At 35.2% G+C, this 18,365-nt stretch overlaps 1 protein-coding gene across 1 annotated transcript in view; it reads right to left on the bottom strand.

The window, feature by feature from the left end:
• Positions 1–18,365, bottom strand: part of Tmem135 (transmembrane protein 135) — a 229,500-nt gene that overhangs the window by 122,846 nt on the left and 88,289 nt on the right. Inside the window, exon 5 of the mRNA XM_013014094.1 lies at positions 15,736–15,801. Coding sequence (XP_012869548.1) covers positions 15,736–15,801 — 66 coding nt within the window. The remainder of the gene's footprint in view (positions 1–15,735; positions 15,802–18,365) is intronic.

The following is an 18,365-nucleotide window of genomic DNA, read 5'->3' as shown; positions in this document are numbered from 1 at the left end:
AAAAAGAAAAAAGCTGGAAGTGGCGCTGTGGCTCAAGTGGTAGAGCACTAGCCTTGAGCTGAAGAGCTGAGGGACAGCGCCTAGCCCAGAGTTCAGGCCCCACAACTGGACCCCCCCCCAAAAAAAAAGAGCTGGAAGTGACACTGTGGCTCAAGTGGTAGAGTGCTAGCCTTGAGCTGAAGAGCTGAGGGACAGCACCCAGGCCCAGAGTTGGGTCCCACGACCCCCCCAAAAAAATTCAAAACTTTTCAAGAAGATATAAGGACACCAAATTTGTAATTACTCTATTAAAGAAAGTATAATAAAACTGTCTCATTTGTAAGCAATGTGACAGCTTATATCCTCCTCAAGTAGTACAAGCATGAACAAACTAACAGACATGGTTTTGAGAATAACAGATATAATGATCAAAGTGTGAGATCCATCAATGACGGCAAAAAAAATAGAATAAGCTTAACAGATCTGTTCAACACTTACATGAAAAAATAATAAAGCAAACCGGGCGCTGGTGGCTCACGCCTGTAACCCTAGCTAACTCAGGAGGCTGAGATCTGAGGATCACGGTTCAAAGCCAGCCTGGGCAGAAAAGTCCGTGAGACTCTTATCTCCAATAAACCACCAGAAAACCAGAAGTGGTGCTGTGGCTCAAGTGGTAGAGTACTACTCGCCTTGAGCTGAAGAGTGCAGGGATAGCACCCAAGCCCAGAGTTCAAGCCCCACGACTGACAAAATAAAAAATTAAAAAGTAAAGCATTCTAGAAGGGATGTAGATTTGAGCTAATTTAAAGATATACCATGTTCTAAGGTACAAGGACTCAATATCAATAAAGATGGCAATACTCTATAAATTAATTTGTAAATTTAACTTTAATTAATTAAAATTTTATAATCTCTTATGAGCGTGTACAAGTTGATTACCAATTTCAAGCAAGTCAAACTGTTAAGAAAATCCTAAATAATTATAAGCTAGATGCCCTCCATAGTTCACACTTATAATCCTTGCTACACAGAAGGCTGAGAGGTAAGGATCATGGTTCAAAACCAACATGGATAGGAAATGTCCATGAGATTTACCACTAATTAACCACGAAAAAAAAAAAAAACAAATGGAGCTGTGGCTCAAGTGGCAGAGCAACAGCCTTAAGTAAAAAAGTTCAAGGACAGTGCCCAGGCCCTGAGTTCAAGCCATACTACTGGCACACAAAACAAAATAAACTATAAAGATGCTATCAGATACTCATATATATGCTAATTTATATTTGGTCTGAGGCAGATATCCTAGTCTGAGTCTCTATGTAAGAAACTGAAATAGGAATAAAAATACTGAAATGACAGCTGAGCATCAGTGGCTCACACCTGTAATCCTAGCTATTCAGGAGGCTAAAATATGAGGATCGAGGTTCAAAGCCAGCCCAGGCAGGAAAGTCCATGAGACTCTTATCTCCAAATAACCACCAGAAAACCAAAGTGGTGCTGTGGTTCAAGCAATAGAGCACTTGCCTTGAGCTGAAGATCTGAGGGACAGCACACAGACCCAGAGTTCAAGTCCCACAACTGACCTGCCCCCTCCCCCGCAAAAAAAACTGAAATGGCCCAATTGTGTATGAAAATACATAATACAATAGTGACAGCTTTTTGATATCCATGAATGAAAGTCTTTTCGATAAGTCGTGTTATAGTAACTAACAATGGATCCTTCAAATGTTGCATCAATAAAATTAGAATCAGAGGCTTGAAAAGGAGAGTAAAAGGGAAAGGAATAGAAGGTAAAAAGAGAAGGGAAGGAATCCAGAAAGTACTTGTTTCCAAAACCAAACTACATACCACCATCCATATGCATAATCTTGCCCTCCCCCCCCCCGAAAAAAAAATCAGATCTAAATTTGATCAAGTCTACACCCATTTACAAAACAAAGCAGGCCACAGGAAGACATTAGATAACAGAGTACAGTTAAGCAATATACCTTCAAGAGAGATTATGAGAAATCTGATTTCTTTACCAAAAAGAAAAGAAAAATACATAAACCACCTCAAAGCAAAACCAAAGTGACCTCCTATTCAGTTGAAAATGTTTACTTCAAATTAAAGAGAGCCTTACATAAAGTCAATTTAGGAATCTATTTATACAGAAACAAATGAAACAAAAAGAAGGAAGACTAGTAAAATTTTTGACAACAATGACTAGTTTTCAAATGGCTAACCAATCAAGTCTATTTTATTTCTGTGATGCTGTTAAGTACTCATTTAGTAAGCTGTACTGACAGTGAGTATTTATAGTATTCATAAAAAGTTATCTTGCAAATCAATGAATTTCAGTATGGAATCACAAAGAATACGAAACTGTTGTAGTTAATTATTGAAATAAAACAGAAGTACTCTGTAAATCAACAACATGCAAACAGATAACACACACAAAAAGAAGAAATGTTACATTCTTACGTTTGAACATATTTTTCAGCTTAAATATATATTTAAAGCTAAAGAAATAAAAATATCTGCCACAAAAATAATAACTGGTTGTGTAACCTAGACCACATGAGAATCAAGAGGACCTCTATTGTTGCTATTTTTCTCTCAGATCACTCTATAAAACTATAGTATTCTAATTCTGCCATGTTGATAAACTTCAGGAAATGACTTAATATTAATGATAACCATTAATATCCAATCTTTCAAACTGTTTACCTAACACTCCAAAGTTTTGTTTTGAACCCTGTTTCATAGTAATTTGCAAACAAATACCTACTACAGTTACTTTTTATAGAATATTTAAAATTCCTGAAACTTCTGAGTATTTTGGGAAGTTTCGAGTTTTCCAAATACTAAAATACAATCAGAACAGCTAAGAAAAAAGTCAGTTGATGCTTGTCTATGTGTCTGTCTCTCTCATCACCTCTGCCTTCGCTATTTCCCAGACGGTTTTCTATTTTCTGTAACATTATCTATAATAATCCTCACAGACAGCAGCCAAAGATAAACCAGAATTAGGCAGTGATTATATTTCATAAAGATGATGATTATATTTATTGAAGTCTGGAGAATATCAATAACGAGTAAGGAAGAACTTGAAGAGTAAATCAACTTTAGCCTTATCTGACAAAGTTATGAAATAAAAGTGTATGAGATATTCTGTAAGAAAATTATCTTGGCAGTCAGTATATTGATTTATGAGTGTTATAATTGCAGTTTCTAATTCTGCACAACTGATTTTTTTTAAAAAACTAAAAAAATACTTTGACTCCACTGACATATGCCTAGTCCTTGCAAATGATTTTATTTGTAACAGAAAATAATTTTTTACACATCTATTTTTTTGTGTGGGACCATCCCAGTTAAAGACCCCAAAGGCTTCCTTCATTAGAATATGTGAAATGCAGACCTTTCCATTTTTTCTAGTCTGAGAAAAAGACTTTAGTCAAATTCATCAAAACAAAATATTTACATGTGTTCTCATCTGTAAATATATCATAAATTGAGCAAACTTTTTGATAGCTATTTCAGAATGTATACTTCCTAAATCTAAAAATATTTTTGTCAAAGCTATTCCCAGAGAAATACTGTCAATAAGAAACTATTCTACTGTAAAAACTCTTAACATGTTTCTAATGATTACAAAATGTCTGAGTCTGCCTCAGATTTCTAGGAAAATGTGTGAAGAAGTCTGTGCATATAACTGGTAGAAAAAAAAGAAATAGTCCACACACACACTTGGTTACATCTTTAAAAAACTATGACATCAGCCCAATAACAGAATTTGAAACAATGTTTCCCACTGGTGTCACCGTGGAAATAATATGCTACATTAGAAAAATGCAAATTTTATAGTTCAAAAAATATAAAGATAATCCTTGCCCTCTGGGAATTTAGGATATGGCTTTTTAAAAACTGTATGGAAACTAAAAACCATTCAAAGGCAAGACAAAGTGACCAGTACAGAATAGGATCCTTAGGGAGAAATGTATATTTGCATAGCATATAAAATACAAGTATGTGTTTAAAGCTTTAACTTTCTTCTTTCCTTTTTTAGAGGTAGGGATCAAATTCAGGGCTTCATGCATCGTAGGCAAAGGCCACCATGTATTAAACTATATTAAGCTAGGCTTAAACTCTACTATTTTTTAAAAGCTTTTTAACTTTCATTCATTTATCTAAAATGTCTTTTTTCTAAATCATTAGTAGCTAAATTTTACTTGTCTTTAATATAAAATATAAAGGATAAAAACAAAAGCTGCAATAATTACAAATTTATAACAGACAAAGGAGGAGGCTACAATGTTTGATAAGAAATGTACTCATTATCTTGCCCATCTAATTGTAACCCCTCTGTACAGTATTTTCACAATAAAAAATAAATAAAAATTTAAAAAAATTATTTAAACTGGATATCTTGGCACATACCAGTAATCCCAGCTACTCAGTTGTTGAATGTAGAAGGATAGCAAGATTATATCCAGCCCAGGTAAAGTCAGAGAAACTCTATTTCAAAGAGCAAACAACAAAAAAAAAAGTTTTGCAGGGGTATGGTTCAAATGTTACAGTGCTTGCTAACATATTCAAGTCCCTGGGTTTAGTTCAATCCTCAGGTACATCAAAAAAGAAAACAGACTTTCAAACAGCTAAAATTATAATGCAACAGAGCTTCCTGCCTTAATAATTACTTTGTCTCACTGTCCTTCTTTAACATCAATCTATAGAAGTAAAAGTGGATAAAACCCAGTGAAAGAAAAACAAAAAAGCTTGTTAAGACTATTTCCATCAAATACATGTTAAGACCAAGTGCTAATTTTACTTGCCACCTATGTAAATAAAAACTAGCTATAGGAAAAAACACATTTCAGGTATTTAACAGCATATATTCAAGAAAAACACAAATGAAATATTTTTAAGTAACATCTATTCAAGCAGGGAACATGTCAATCGATACAACTAATGTGGATCTAGAACACAATTTAAAAATAAGATCATTTTCTAAAGAAAAAAGTTCTTAAGGCAAATATAATCTGCCATTAAGTAAAATAGTAAGTACTAAGATACCACCATTATATTAACATTTTATTTTATTTTATCTTATCTTTTTTATAGGGTGCCGGTACTAGATCTTAAACTCGGCCTGGGAGCTGTCCCTTAGCTTTTTCAATCAAGGCTGGACTGTACCACTTGAGCCACAGCTCTACTTCCAGCTTTCTAGTGGTAACTGGAGATAAGAGTCTCACAGACTTCCCTGCCCAGGCTGGCTTTGAACCACTGATCCTCATATCTCTGCCTGCTGATTACCTAGGTTATGGGTATGTGTCACAGGCACACAGTAAAATAAATTACTTTAAAAATCAAATGGAAGGGGAGGGGAATGGGAAGAGGAAGGTGAAGGAGAAGAAAAGAAAAGATGGGGGAGGGAGGGATGAAGAACAGAAAGAGAGAGAGAAAGAGAGAAATGGGAAGGGAAGGGCCAGGGAAGGGAAGGAGGGAAGAAAGGAGTAAAAGAAGGGAGGAAAGAAAGCAGGCAGGCAAATATTTGTCCTATCCCATGTATTGGAGATCCAAGGAGACAAATAACTGCTTCCAAACACCTATTTCATAGCATCTACAAGTCATAATACTTAAGAGACACACACTATTACTTAAGTTTTTCGTTATAACAGTTATGTGTAATTATTATAGCAACCTGTAACATATGGAAAACATCCACAAGAACAAGAAACAATTCAACAAACAAGAGAACACTTGTTACTTTCTATATTCTTAATTTAAATACAGCACATAGCACACAAAATGTGCACTGTTTATCTTTATTATTAATAGGAAATATAAAGCATTCCTTTGGGCATATCAACTTACTAAACAAGTTTTCAGGGAAAGACAATAAACAAAGACTTTATTTTAATTTTGTTAATATCCTTACATATAAAAACACTATTCTGAATCTTTATTTTTGGCAAATATTTTCCACATTCCTCATATACTCAGTTAAAAAGTAAAAAGGCCTGTTATACCTGTTCCAAACACAAGCCACAACAAACTCATTCAAAAGGAGATTGAACACTTTTACATCATACAGAAATATAGAGCCAGATGCAGTTCCATTTACTCAGGAGGTTAAGGCAAAAAGAAAGCTTGAGTACAGCAATTACCAGCCTAGACAATGAAAGAACCTATCTCAAACAACAAATGCATAATAAATGACAATGATTCCATATTCCTAAGAAAAACATTCAACTAACTCCTTTAATTATCCTCTTAATTTTCAACAGCCAAGGGGATAGTGTAAGAGCTGCCAAGTTCTAACTGCTTTGCTTTACATCAGACTTTGTTTAGGAATCACTTTCAAATGTTTGTAATTCATTTGACATTATTGTTCTTTTTGGAGTGTAGGTGTGTATAGGTTTTGACAAATGTAATCGGTCATGTATGAATGGAGAGATACTTACAGAATAGATGATGCTTCAATTCTGTATCTGCCAAGCATCATGATACAGAATGCATCCATCACTCAAAAATCCATTGGTCTGTCCTTTACAATCGCTCCCTCCCTCCTCCACTCCCAATCTCTGGTAAACATTTTCTATTTTCCCACAGATCTCTAGGCTCTGCTCATTTTAGTTAGTCTTTACTGAGTAATAAATTTTCAGGTTATACAAATTCTCCTGATCTTTTCAACTTAATCTTTTTGTCGTCATCTCTAGTCTGATACTGAACTCATCTAGTGGATTAGAAATTATTTTAATGAACTTAGAATTAGTTCTTGAATTATTTTTTCTATTTGAAACTTTAACACTTTCTACTTCTTTTCTGAAAACGTCAATCTTTCCATTATTTCAAAAATTCCACTGTTGTCTATAGAAAGAGAAAGATCCTACTCTAATCCTAATTTCTAGGTCATCTCAAGGAAGGTATTTGCTAACTATTCTTTTCTCTATAATTATAATAATAACTATAATTATTTTCTCTATCATTATAACTATTCTTTTCTCTATAATATTGGGCTGTGTCCCAGAGACTTTGACCATTGCATGATGGTATTTTTTGTTTATGCTGAAGATTCTAAGGCATCTAGAAAATTTATTTAGTACTTTTCATTTTCAAGGTTGTAGTTACTGTTGATCTAGGCAATCAACTCTACCAAGTTGGAAAGACATGTCCCACTCGCACTCTATAGACTATTATTTCAATGTCAGTTTATTTTACCAAGTCTTTTCAGTGCCATTTACTCTCTACTCATCTGTCCTCTAAATGACAACCTGGGCCAAGGGAGTTAGAGATCAATCTACACAATAATTCAGTTCTGAAGCTCTTTATTATGATTTCTTGACAAATTTCCACATATGCTCAGCTCAGGGAGTCTGGTACTTTATATACAGGTATAATTAGGTCATGCTTTTCTGTCTCCTTCCTCTTCTCAAGTTCCCACACATTCTTTTCTTGATTCTTGAGTTTCTGACTCTAAGCCTTATATTTTTGTTTCTTCACACTGACATATGTTTCTCAAACTACTTATGCCTTAAGAATGTAGTGGAAAGAAAAATAGGGCAGAAAAAACTCACAGATCCTCTCCTCATGCTGTTTGAACTATAAGAATCCTTCTTCCAGCTGGGCGCTGGTGGCTCACGCCTGTAATCCTAGCTACTCAGGAGGCTGAGATCTGAGGATCGCGGTTCAAAGCCAGCCCGGGCAGGAAAGACTGTGAGACTCCTATCTCCAATAAACCACCAGAAAACCGGAAGTGGCGCTGTAGCTCAAGTGGTAGAGCGCTCACCTTGAGCTGAAGAGCTGAGGCACAGCGCCCAGGCCCATAGTTCAAGCCCCACGACCAACCAAAAAAAAAAAAGAATCCTTCTTCCAGTTTCTATTGTCAATTGGTATGTCAGAGTTTTAAATTCCTGACTTTCCACTATGACCACCACCACAGGAGGACACCCTCATGATTAGGATTTCCCAGGGTCTCACCATAAGATAAATACCACAATAAAATTACAAAACAAAAAGAAACAGTGGTTTCCCTTAAGCCTCCTTTTACCATGCACAGTGAAAGAGGATCTTGGACACTTTTCAGGAGTCCCTGGAGTCCACATTGGGAGATAAGGAGGGTGAACAAGAAGCTCATCAGTATCAGTCACACCTAGTTTTGATCTCCCAATCCCAATCCTCCTGTTATCATTTGCACTTTGGGGATCTCAAACAATGGTATTCTGTATTTTGTCCAGCATGTCCAATTGTAATCATTCAAGAGATAAATAAACTGCTTTCTCCTACTCAGCCAATTCACAACCACAAAAATTTTAGAAATAAACACTGACATTTATGCTCAATTGGTTAAGACAAGAGTGACTAGGAAATTCATGAAACATTGAATAAGTTTTTCAGGAAAAAAATACTGCTATTACAACTGGATATATATGCAATATCAGTAACAGTAATGAGGAGGAAGAAGACAAACTTGGGCTTGGACTTTCACTTTTCACCATTTCCAAAACGAAATTCAAAATAGGCCATAGACTGAAATGAAAAAGCAAATATTATAAAGCTTGTTAGAAAGAGAAAACCACAGGGGAAGATTTTGTGACTATGGACTAGGTAAAACTTTCTTGAATATGATACAAAAAATATATAGCACATAAAAACAGTATAGAATAAAACGTTCATCAAAACTTAGAACTTTGAGCTTATATCCTCCTCAAGTAGTACAAGCATGAACAAACTAACAGACATGGTTTTGAGAATAACAGATATAATGATCAAAGTGTGAGATCCATCAATGACAGCAAAAAAAAAAATAGAATAAGCTTAACAGATCTGTTCAATACTTACATGAAAAAATAATAAAGCAAACAGGGCACTGGTGGCTCACACCTGTAATCCTAGCTACTCAAGAGGCTGAGATCTGAGGATTGCAGTTCAAAGCCAACCTAGTCAGAAAAGTCCATGAGACTCTTATCTCCATAAACCACCAGAAAACCAGAAGTGGCGCTGTGGCTCAAGTGGTAGAGTGCTAGCCTTGAGTTGAAGAGCTAAGGGACAGCACCCAGACAGAGAGTTCAAACCCCATGACTACCAAAAATGGACAGACAGGTTGAAAACTGGTAAAAAGTATTTTCATATCTTATAATTTTGACTTTTATGCTAAAAAAAATCAAAATAAATCATCTACAACTCAAGACAAATGAGGCCAATGAAAAACTAAACAAAAAATGTTTACAGGCATTCCGCAAATCATACAAATAGCTGATAACCACTATGAAAAGAGGCCAAACATCATTAGTCATTAGGGAAATGAAAGTAATAGCCTCAGTAAGACACCACCACACATTTCTTGAATGGTTACAAACAAACACTGAAAATATCAATGAGTTAACCAGCCAGTGGACATGTGACAAGGTACAATTATTCATATGTAATAAAGTCTCCACTACAAGGCTGAATATTGAAATAGAAGAGTGTCATCACTGGTGAATACAATGATGTACAAACAGGGGGTGATGTTCTCTTCCTCTATAGAGAGAAGGCACGGAAACTGCATCGAGCTTGCTTTCCAGACCTGATTCTGGGTATATTTTTCTATTAAAACTCTCATTACATTGCCAGTAAATTCTACGAATCATTCTAGACAATGACCTAAAAGGTTTGTGGGAACCCACCCTACAAACCTTTTCACTTGGCTTGTATGTGCAATGGAAGTAGTTACCTAGCAGTCAGAGCTCTTAACCACACGGAGTCCAGTTAGCAGGTGTTAAAATAGCAGCACTTGTCTGAAAGGCAGGTATCAAACTTTCAGACATGGTGGGGAGACAAGGACAAAACAAGACACAAAACGTTCAGTGGTGAGCAGGAGCTGTGAATAGCAGTAGTCATGGAAAGCAACCAGTATTTCTAAACACTGAAATATTCTAAACTGATTTGATGATGGCTAGATATGTAACTCCATAAACATATTTTTAAAAATCAACTAAGCTGTATGGGTTAAAAGAGAGCAATTTACTGTATGAAAATTACACTTCAATAAAATTATTTTGAAAGTCTAATCAGCAAAATGTATGTCATTAAAAAATTATATTCATTTTATGTCTCCATTCTATACTATCACAATCAACAGCAAAAAATAAATACTATAGGGGCTGGGAAGGTGGCTCAGTGGTAGAGTGCTTGCCTTGCATGAATGAGGCCCTGAGTTCTATTCCTCAGCACCATGTAAGCAGAAAAAGCCGGAAGTGGTGCTGTGGCTCAAATAGTACAGCGTTAGCCTTGAGCTGCAGAGCTCAGGAACAGTGCCCAGGCCCAGAGTTTAAGCCCTATGACTGACCAAAAAAAAATTTTTTTTAACTTTTAAGCCGGGCACCAGTGGCTTATACCTGTAATCCTAGCTACTCAGGAGGCTGAGATCTGAGGATCGTGGTTCAAAGCCAGCCCAGGCAGGAAAGTCCATGAGACTCTTATCTCCAATATACAACTCAGAAAACCGGAAGTGGCACATTGGCTCAAGTGGTAGAACGCTAGTCTTGAGCTGAAGAGTTGAGGGACACCATTCAGGCCCAGATTTCAAGCCCCATGACTGACATACATACATACATACATACCTATAACCATTGAAAAAATAAGAAATAAAGTGTTTCCAATGTCATGAGAATACTCCATTAGATTTAGAGAAGAACTCTACCAAAATTAGCACTACAAAATCAGACTAACAATTTCACACATGTAAGATGGATTGTATTTCCAAGAACTTCAAGATCTCTTTCAACTGTTTTTTGTTTTGCTTTTATTGGGGGGGTGGGGTCAGTCCTGGGCTTGAACTCAAGGCTTGGGTACTGTCCCTGAGATACTTCTGCTCAAGGCTACCACTCTACCATTTGAGCCACACCGAGACTTCTGGCTTTTCTTGTTAATGTGGTACTAAAGAATCAAAGGCAGGGCTTCATGCATGCCAGGCCTACCTAAGCCACATTCCTAGCCCCTCAACTGTTCTTTCACTTAATGGTCTTAAAATCTATTACTGTAAGTTATATCAAAAGAATTGTTGCATATACTAAAAATACATATAGTTCTATACTTAATATACATATATACAAGTCAAACTTGCATTTAGTAATGGCTGATAGAACACTTCAAGCAATTAGCAAGGAAAGGGAAAGGCTCTAGATATTCATTGTTTTCAGCTTCTGAGTTTTCCTCCTTGCTATTCTCCTTGAATTCTCCTTCAGAAGTTATAAAACCTAGCCAACGTCATTTTCTACTCATTAACTGCCATCCCACTATTACCTGACTTCAGATTCAGGCACTACACTTAACCCAGTGCTACAAAAAAAATCACTAAATCAGTTTCTTCTCAAATCACACCACTCTTCGAGTTACCTAAATGATCTTTTTCATAGCCTCCAGATATCTTCAATGCCCAGAGCTTAGGTTACCAGCTGTTGAGTTCATCTTAATACTACACATAAATTGCTTTGGCATTCTTTGTTCAAAGGAAATGTTTTCTATATAGCCAAAGAATTGAATTTTAAAATAGAGTCTGTATTACAACCACATTTAATTCTATAAGCAATATATGAAAGTTTAAGTTTATTGGTTATTAGCATAGGGAAGGTTGTCAGAACTGACCTTATCCATGTGGAAATAATTATCTTCTTAGGCTAAAGTTTTTATTAGAATCAAAATAAGCTGATGCTATCTTAAGAGCCCTTCCAATTTTTGAAAAATAAAACCTACATGGCCCATACTTAGGCAGACTTTTTCCAGATATTATTTTAAGGATACAATTACAGAATAATTACTCTTATATCTGAACAGATAGCGTATCTGTTAATATAAAGTTAGCTTATTTCAAAGCATAGAACTGGGTTTGGTGGCTAGCATACCTATTTCCCAGCTATTCAAGAGGCTAAGATATGAAGGGAGCTTGAGGAGTTTTAGAACAGTCTGGCAAAAAGAATTCACAATTATCTCAATACAGAAAGGCACATACAGAGTTGGTCTGGATAAGACTATCAAACTTAAACACTGTGATTGATACTTTCCAAAATCTGTTTGGCTCTTGGACTTTTTTCTTCTGCTGCAAAATTTTCAAAATAAATTCTATTCCTCAGAAGTATGAAAAAGTGTTAGAACATATAATATGATGAGCTACTTGAAGATTTCATGGAAAAAACAAAATGTTCTAGGAAAATATGAGTTCTGAAGTTCAATGTTTTATGATGTAATTCTGACAGGGATGAAAAATTTATTGGCATAAGAATACAAAAATGGTAAAAAACTTAATGCAACTGTCAAATATTTAATGATGTTTTGATTCACGAAATGGAGAACTGGAAATGTATCAACATCATACTTAAGACCTTGAACTGCATTATTTCTTGAACTACCCTTGGAAGTTCAAAATCTATACCATACAGATTGATGTGTGTAAGAAATAAAAATCATCTGTAAAAACAAGATAGCAATTCCAAAACCTCTTGGAAAACTCCTTTATATTTCATCATTCACAAATGATGTCCAGGCATTCAGTTATCTCAGACTTTCTGCTTTATGACCAAACTCATTACATGTGAATATATTAGAGATAGGTTTAAGACATCATCTTTGTATTTATCTTGCTTGTTAAAACCTCCATAGGCCTTAACATTTCTCCTTTCTCCTTTCTCAAGATCCTTCTCCATACTTACTTCTTCTCTCCTTTTCTGGAGGGCTGGGAAGGTGACTCAGTGGTAGAGTGCTTGCCTTGCATGCCTGAGGCTCTGAGCACCACAAAAAGAAAAAAGCTGGAAGTGGCGCTGTGGCTCAAGTGGTAGATTGCTAGCCTTGAGCTGAAGAGCTGAGGGACAGCGCCCAGGCCCAGAGTTCAGGCCCCATGACCGGACCCAAAAAAAAAAAAAAGTTTTATTTGAGCTGCTGCTCAAGAAAAAAAATATATAACTTCTATAGCTTACATCTAATAGATTACTGCAACCAACACAGAAATAGCTAAAAAAAAAAAAAAAAAAAGAATAGACTTGAAAAAGATAACAGGAAACATTCTGGAATGGTCAGAATTCTTTTTACTTCTTTGAATTTCCTTTGGAAATATGAACAATGGGATTAAGCTAATCAAGTTAACAATGGGAATATATTAAGTCTATGGACATTAGAGGTTTCATCCTTCTTAAAAAGAGTAAGAAAGAAATGACCAATGTGATTGTATTCAACTAAGAAGTTTCTGCATGGCAATGGACACGATTAATAAGCTAAAAAGATAGCCTACAGAATGAGAGATCTTTGCCAGCTACGTCAGACAATGGCCTAATATTGAAAATATACAAAAAGCTCAAGAAACTAAAGCCCCCAAAAATTAATAACCCAATTAATAAATGGACAAATGAGCTAAAGACTTCTCAGATGAAATAAAAATAGTCAATACAAACATGAAGAAATCCTCAACATCTCTGAAGGAGAATATTATATTACTTGCAAATAAATGGAAGGACCTGGAAAAATTATGTTAAGTGAGATAGATAGATAGATAGATAGATAGATAGATAGATAGATAGATAGATAGATAGATAGATAGATAGATAGATAGATAGATAGATAGTGATAGATAGATAATAGTTAGGGTCATTATTTGTTGAGTTAGGGTCATTACTTTTTGCCTGGACTAACCTCAAACTGTAATCTTTTCCTAACTCCACCAATTACCTAGCTAGCAGCTTACAGGTATGTGACACCACAACCAGCACCTAAGTAATTTTATAAATATGAGAAAATATCACATGTATAAATTCACTTTTTCATATAATGAACATAATATTCATTATGCTATTAAAAACGAATGCCACAAATAATTAGCATCTTAATAAACTTCATAATTTTAAAGTAATAGAGCATGAGTATACTTAAAATGAAAAATGTTTTCTAGTCTCACAATATCTTAAAACATAACAGAAAGGTTCCATAAGACAACATGCAATATCAAAGCCAGAAAGACAAAAGACAAAGTATGAAAAGAGCACTGTCTTCCTCTATCCAGATAACAAATTCACTCTGACAGGAATTGAAATAAGTAAAATATACCAATCTTCATTTCTCCATCTAATATTATTGTTATAAAATTACCAATTACTCTTCACTTAACAAATATTTTGCAGTACTGGGCTAGCTAATTTCTGACTTAGCTACCATTTACTGAATGCTTACCACAAGTCACTCTATATTTTTCAACTAGAAAACATTATTTTGCCAACCCTGAAATATCACAGACTTTTAAGACATTTAAGGGGTTAACATGTGAAAACTATCAACTGGTGACAAGCCCCCACTGATTAAGTGACACAAAGCTCTTGTTTTTAGAAACAGAATGCTAAGCACTGTGAAAGCTGATGATTTATAGGGGCATGGGAAGTAGGGAAAGAGAAACAGGCTCAATGGGGTAGGTAGCAGTAGGAAGGGTTTGGGCTAAAAAGGCAGATGAAAAGAGAATGAATAAGGTCAGTAGAAATACAGTATTTTCAACTATAAAAACCGAAAAACAACTATGTGGGATATATTTCCACAAAACTTCCTATAACATAAATGTCAAACTTTACTGTTCCCTTGATAAAACCTAAAGTTTGTTTTCAGACATTTAGGCAGACAAACAAATTTAATCTTATTACCTAGAATTTTTTCTTTTCTCAAGTAGTACTACATATATCAACTTACTCATCCATTCATAAACAACTTACTCATCAATTCATAAACAAAATACATATTAAAACTATAACAAAGTGCTGGGTGCCAGTGGCTCACAGTTGTATTCCTAGTTATTCAAACATCTGAGATCTAAGGATTACAACTCAAAGCCAGCCCAGGCAAGAAAGCTTATGAGACTTATATTCAGTTAAGCACCAAAAGAGAAATAAATGGAGCTGTGGCTCAACTGGTAGAGTGCTAGCCATAAGCACAAAAGCTTAGGCAGATTGCCCAGGCCCTAAGGTCAAACTCCAGGACGAGAAAAATAATATATATATATATATATATATATATATATATATATATATATATCCAATATTCAATTTATTGTTTGAGGGTGTAATGCTTTTTAAGTGATGCCATAATTGTGCCTAATAAGTAAATATATCAACTACTCAAATTTAGAATGAAAATACAAATCAAATTCTATTCACATATTAATATTTAAGCATTGAATTATAAATATTAGAATAAATAATAAAGAACTAAATTCAAGAATCGTATTTGAGTTCAAGCCATAGGACCAGCACACACAGAAAACAAAAAGATTATTTTCATTAAAAATATATCCATGCAGAAACCAGGTGCTGGTGATTCACCCCTATAATTTTAGCCACTCAAGAGGCTGAGATCTGAGGATCATGGTTAGAAGCCAGCCAGGGCAAGAAAGTCCATGAGACTCATAATCTCAAATGGAAGTAGTGCCAAAGCTCAAGTGGTAGCGTGCTAGCCTCGAGCAAAAAGAACTTAGGGACAGGCAGAGTTCAAGATCCAGGACCAGGGGATGGAGGATATATATATATATGTTGTGATTGACAAGTTATTTTCTTTTAAGAGTAAAAACAATTAGCAAACATTAAGCAATTTATTGTCAACAAAAGATCTGATTCTCATAAACTGTAAACTAAAATTGATCTGTACACATATACTCACATGTATCAAGTATTTGTTTGTTACACAAATCCTACAGAATTCAAATTTTATATTGTAGACATTGTAAAGTATGAATTAACACTAATAATTATTTCAAAATTCTCATCTTACTTCTCCATTTCTTAATGTTGTGATGGCTCCTCTTGCCACACCCATTCTAAATAGTGTTTCTGTAGCCTGTGAAGAAAAAAAAAACAAAAACAAAGAGCTAAATTTAGCATCCATACCCAAAAGTAAATCTCACTCCAGAAAAGTTTAAAAAAAAAAAAAGTGTGACATCAACTTCCATCGAACCACACCAATAAAGCACAATAAGAGCCAGAAATTCTAAAATACCACAGAAATACCATTTTTACAATCTTTTAATGTTATTAAGAGCTATAATGAACTGTTTCAGAAAGTTATTTTGCTATACTTGCATTCTTTCAGGTCAAATCTTCAAATTGGCTCACTTAGACAGGTATAATCTTGGACTGAGAAACCAAAACTAACATAAAATGTAGTATTTGGATCCCATTCAGAAATTATTATTTGTTCTGAATTTTATTTTCCACTGGATTCAGTTCAAATCAAAAGAATTTAGTAATCTCAGATAATAGGAAACACCCCTAAAGTCATTGCTTTCTCCAAGCTAACGATGAATGATGAGAAAAGAAAAGGTAACAATTTCATATATAACCACATCAAAATTTAAAACATCTTAGGAAATAAATGTGTGGATAAAAAGAAAGAAAAAAGCTTTCTTCACTGAACTGAGCAAGCCATTATTGAAAAACATTAAGGAAAATACAAAATTTGTAAAGATATCCTATGCCTTTGGTTGGAAGACTTACCGAAGTAATCAATAACCAATCAATAACCCTATCAAATGCCCAATGACCTTGGAGGGGAAATAAATTAAAATCCATACAGAACCCTGTAATTACAGGGGTGGAAGAATATCAAGAAAAGAAGGTTAGTTATGAACAATATTTATATAATTTATTTTTTTTCCCAGGGCTGAGGACCGAACCCAGAGCCTTGCGAGCACTGGGAGGGCGCCCTTCCGCTGGGCTAAACCCTCAGCCCCAATATTTATATAATTTGATAGGATCAGATAAGACATTTTATCTAAAACTGATATATTACTATACTGTGAGTTCCATATCCTATCATCACCACAGTATCGGAAAACTAAATTCCCATCAGCTGTATAAGAAGCCAAGAATGGGGCTGGGAAGGTGGCTCAGTGGTAGAGCACTTACCTTGCCTGAGGCCATAGGTTCAATTCCTCAGCACCACATAAGCAAAAAGAAAAAAGCCGGAAGTGGTGCTGTGGCTCAAGTGGTAGACCGCTAGCCTTGAGATGAAGAGCTGAGGGACAGTGCCCAGGCCCAGAGTTCAGGCCCCAGGACTGGATCCCCCCCCCCTCCAAAAAAAAAAAAAGCCAAGAATGTGCACAGTGAATCAAGAAGAGGAGTGTTTGCAAACTTACTCCATTTGAGTAAGTAAAGCAGAAGCTGCTTCAGCAATGGAAGTGGTGGGAAAGACTATTACCTAGGTTCTCAAGTACCTTTGCAAACTATCAGACTATTTAAACTACATGTAAATTTTTTTTTCTCTTTTGGCCAGTCCTGGGGCTTGAACTCTGGACCTGGTTCTATCCTTGAATTTCTTTTGTTCAAAACTACTGTTCTACCACTTGAGCAAAGGCGCCACTTCTAGCTTTTCTGAATAGTTTACTGGAGCTAAGAATCTCTGCCAAGGATGGCTTTGAACCATAATCCTCAGATTTCAGCCTCCTGAGTAGCTGGCATTACAGGCATGAACCACAGGCACTGAGTTTATGTAAATCTTTTATTAAAACTTTTTAAGTGTCCAACAATTTTACTACAGCAGTATGAAAATGAGGTCTAGAGGATATAATAGCAAAATGTTATATGTAAACTCCTTTGAAACACATGACAGAGAAGCTAAGGAATGAGACTGAGTTGTAGCTAGAAAAAGAATCAGAGTTGAGACAAAACTGGTAATAGGATACCTTGAGGATAGAAAATAATTGAATATAAATAGCCATGTAGAAGTCATTGGTCAGTAAGGTGGAGGAAGATTTAATACAGAAAAGAAAGTGAAGACTAAATGAATAAAGTTCCTGCTGAAGATAAGACTAGGAGTAAGTATTGTGATCTGTACGTTGTGCTAAAGGAAAAGAGTATGAATATAAACTCTCAGCCTTCCCTTTCTTCCTAGTCTTTCTCTTCCCTTCTCCCTAGCCTCTCTGAATTACAGTACAAAATAATCTTCTGAGAATGACCAAAATACTTGACTTCAGGACAAGGATGACAGTAATGCAAAAGTCCAAAATACTTGACTTCAGGACAAGGATGACAGTAATGCAAAAGTTTAAAAAAAAAAAAAAAGAGTACAGAGCTGCTAAGAATCCTTAAGTTTAAAACCCTAAATCTTTGTTGGTGAAAAACTAGCATTAAAAAGCCTGCATCTGAAAATGAACCCTTAGATATATATTTAAATGTTTTATTTCTTTCATGCATTTGTTTCTAACGCATTTATAAGATTATTTCTTTGTTGCTTTGTATGTCCCTCCCCCACAGTATAATCCCTGCTTTCACTATATTTGATATCAGTATAATTTGTGGAGGAGAAGGGGAAAAACAAGTCGTTTAAGGATACAGGTGGACCCGTTGTGACAATGAGAAGTACAAGTTGTCATGTCGAAAATGAACTTTACAACTTTGGTGGGG

Source organism: Dipodomys ordii, unplaced genomic scaffold, assembly GCF_000151885.1.
Source record: "Dipodomys ordii isolate 6190 unplaced genomic scaffold, Dord_2.0 Scaffold22, whole genome shotgun sequence".
NCBI classification, from domain to species: domain Eukaryota; kingdom Metazoa; phylum Chordata; class Mammalia; order Rodentia; family Heteromyidae; genus Dipodomys; species Dipodomys ordii.
The sequence above is the reverse complement of the archived record's forward strand: the minus strand, read 5'-3'. Positions and strand labels throughout refer to the sequence as shown.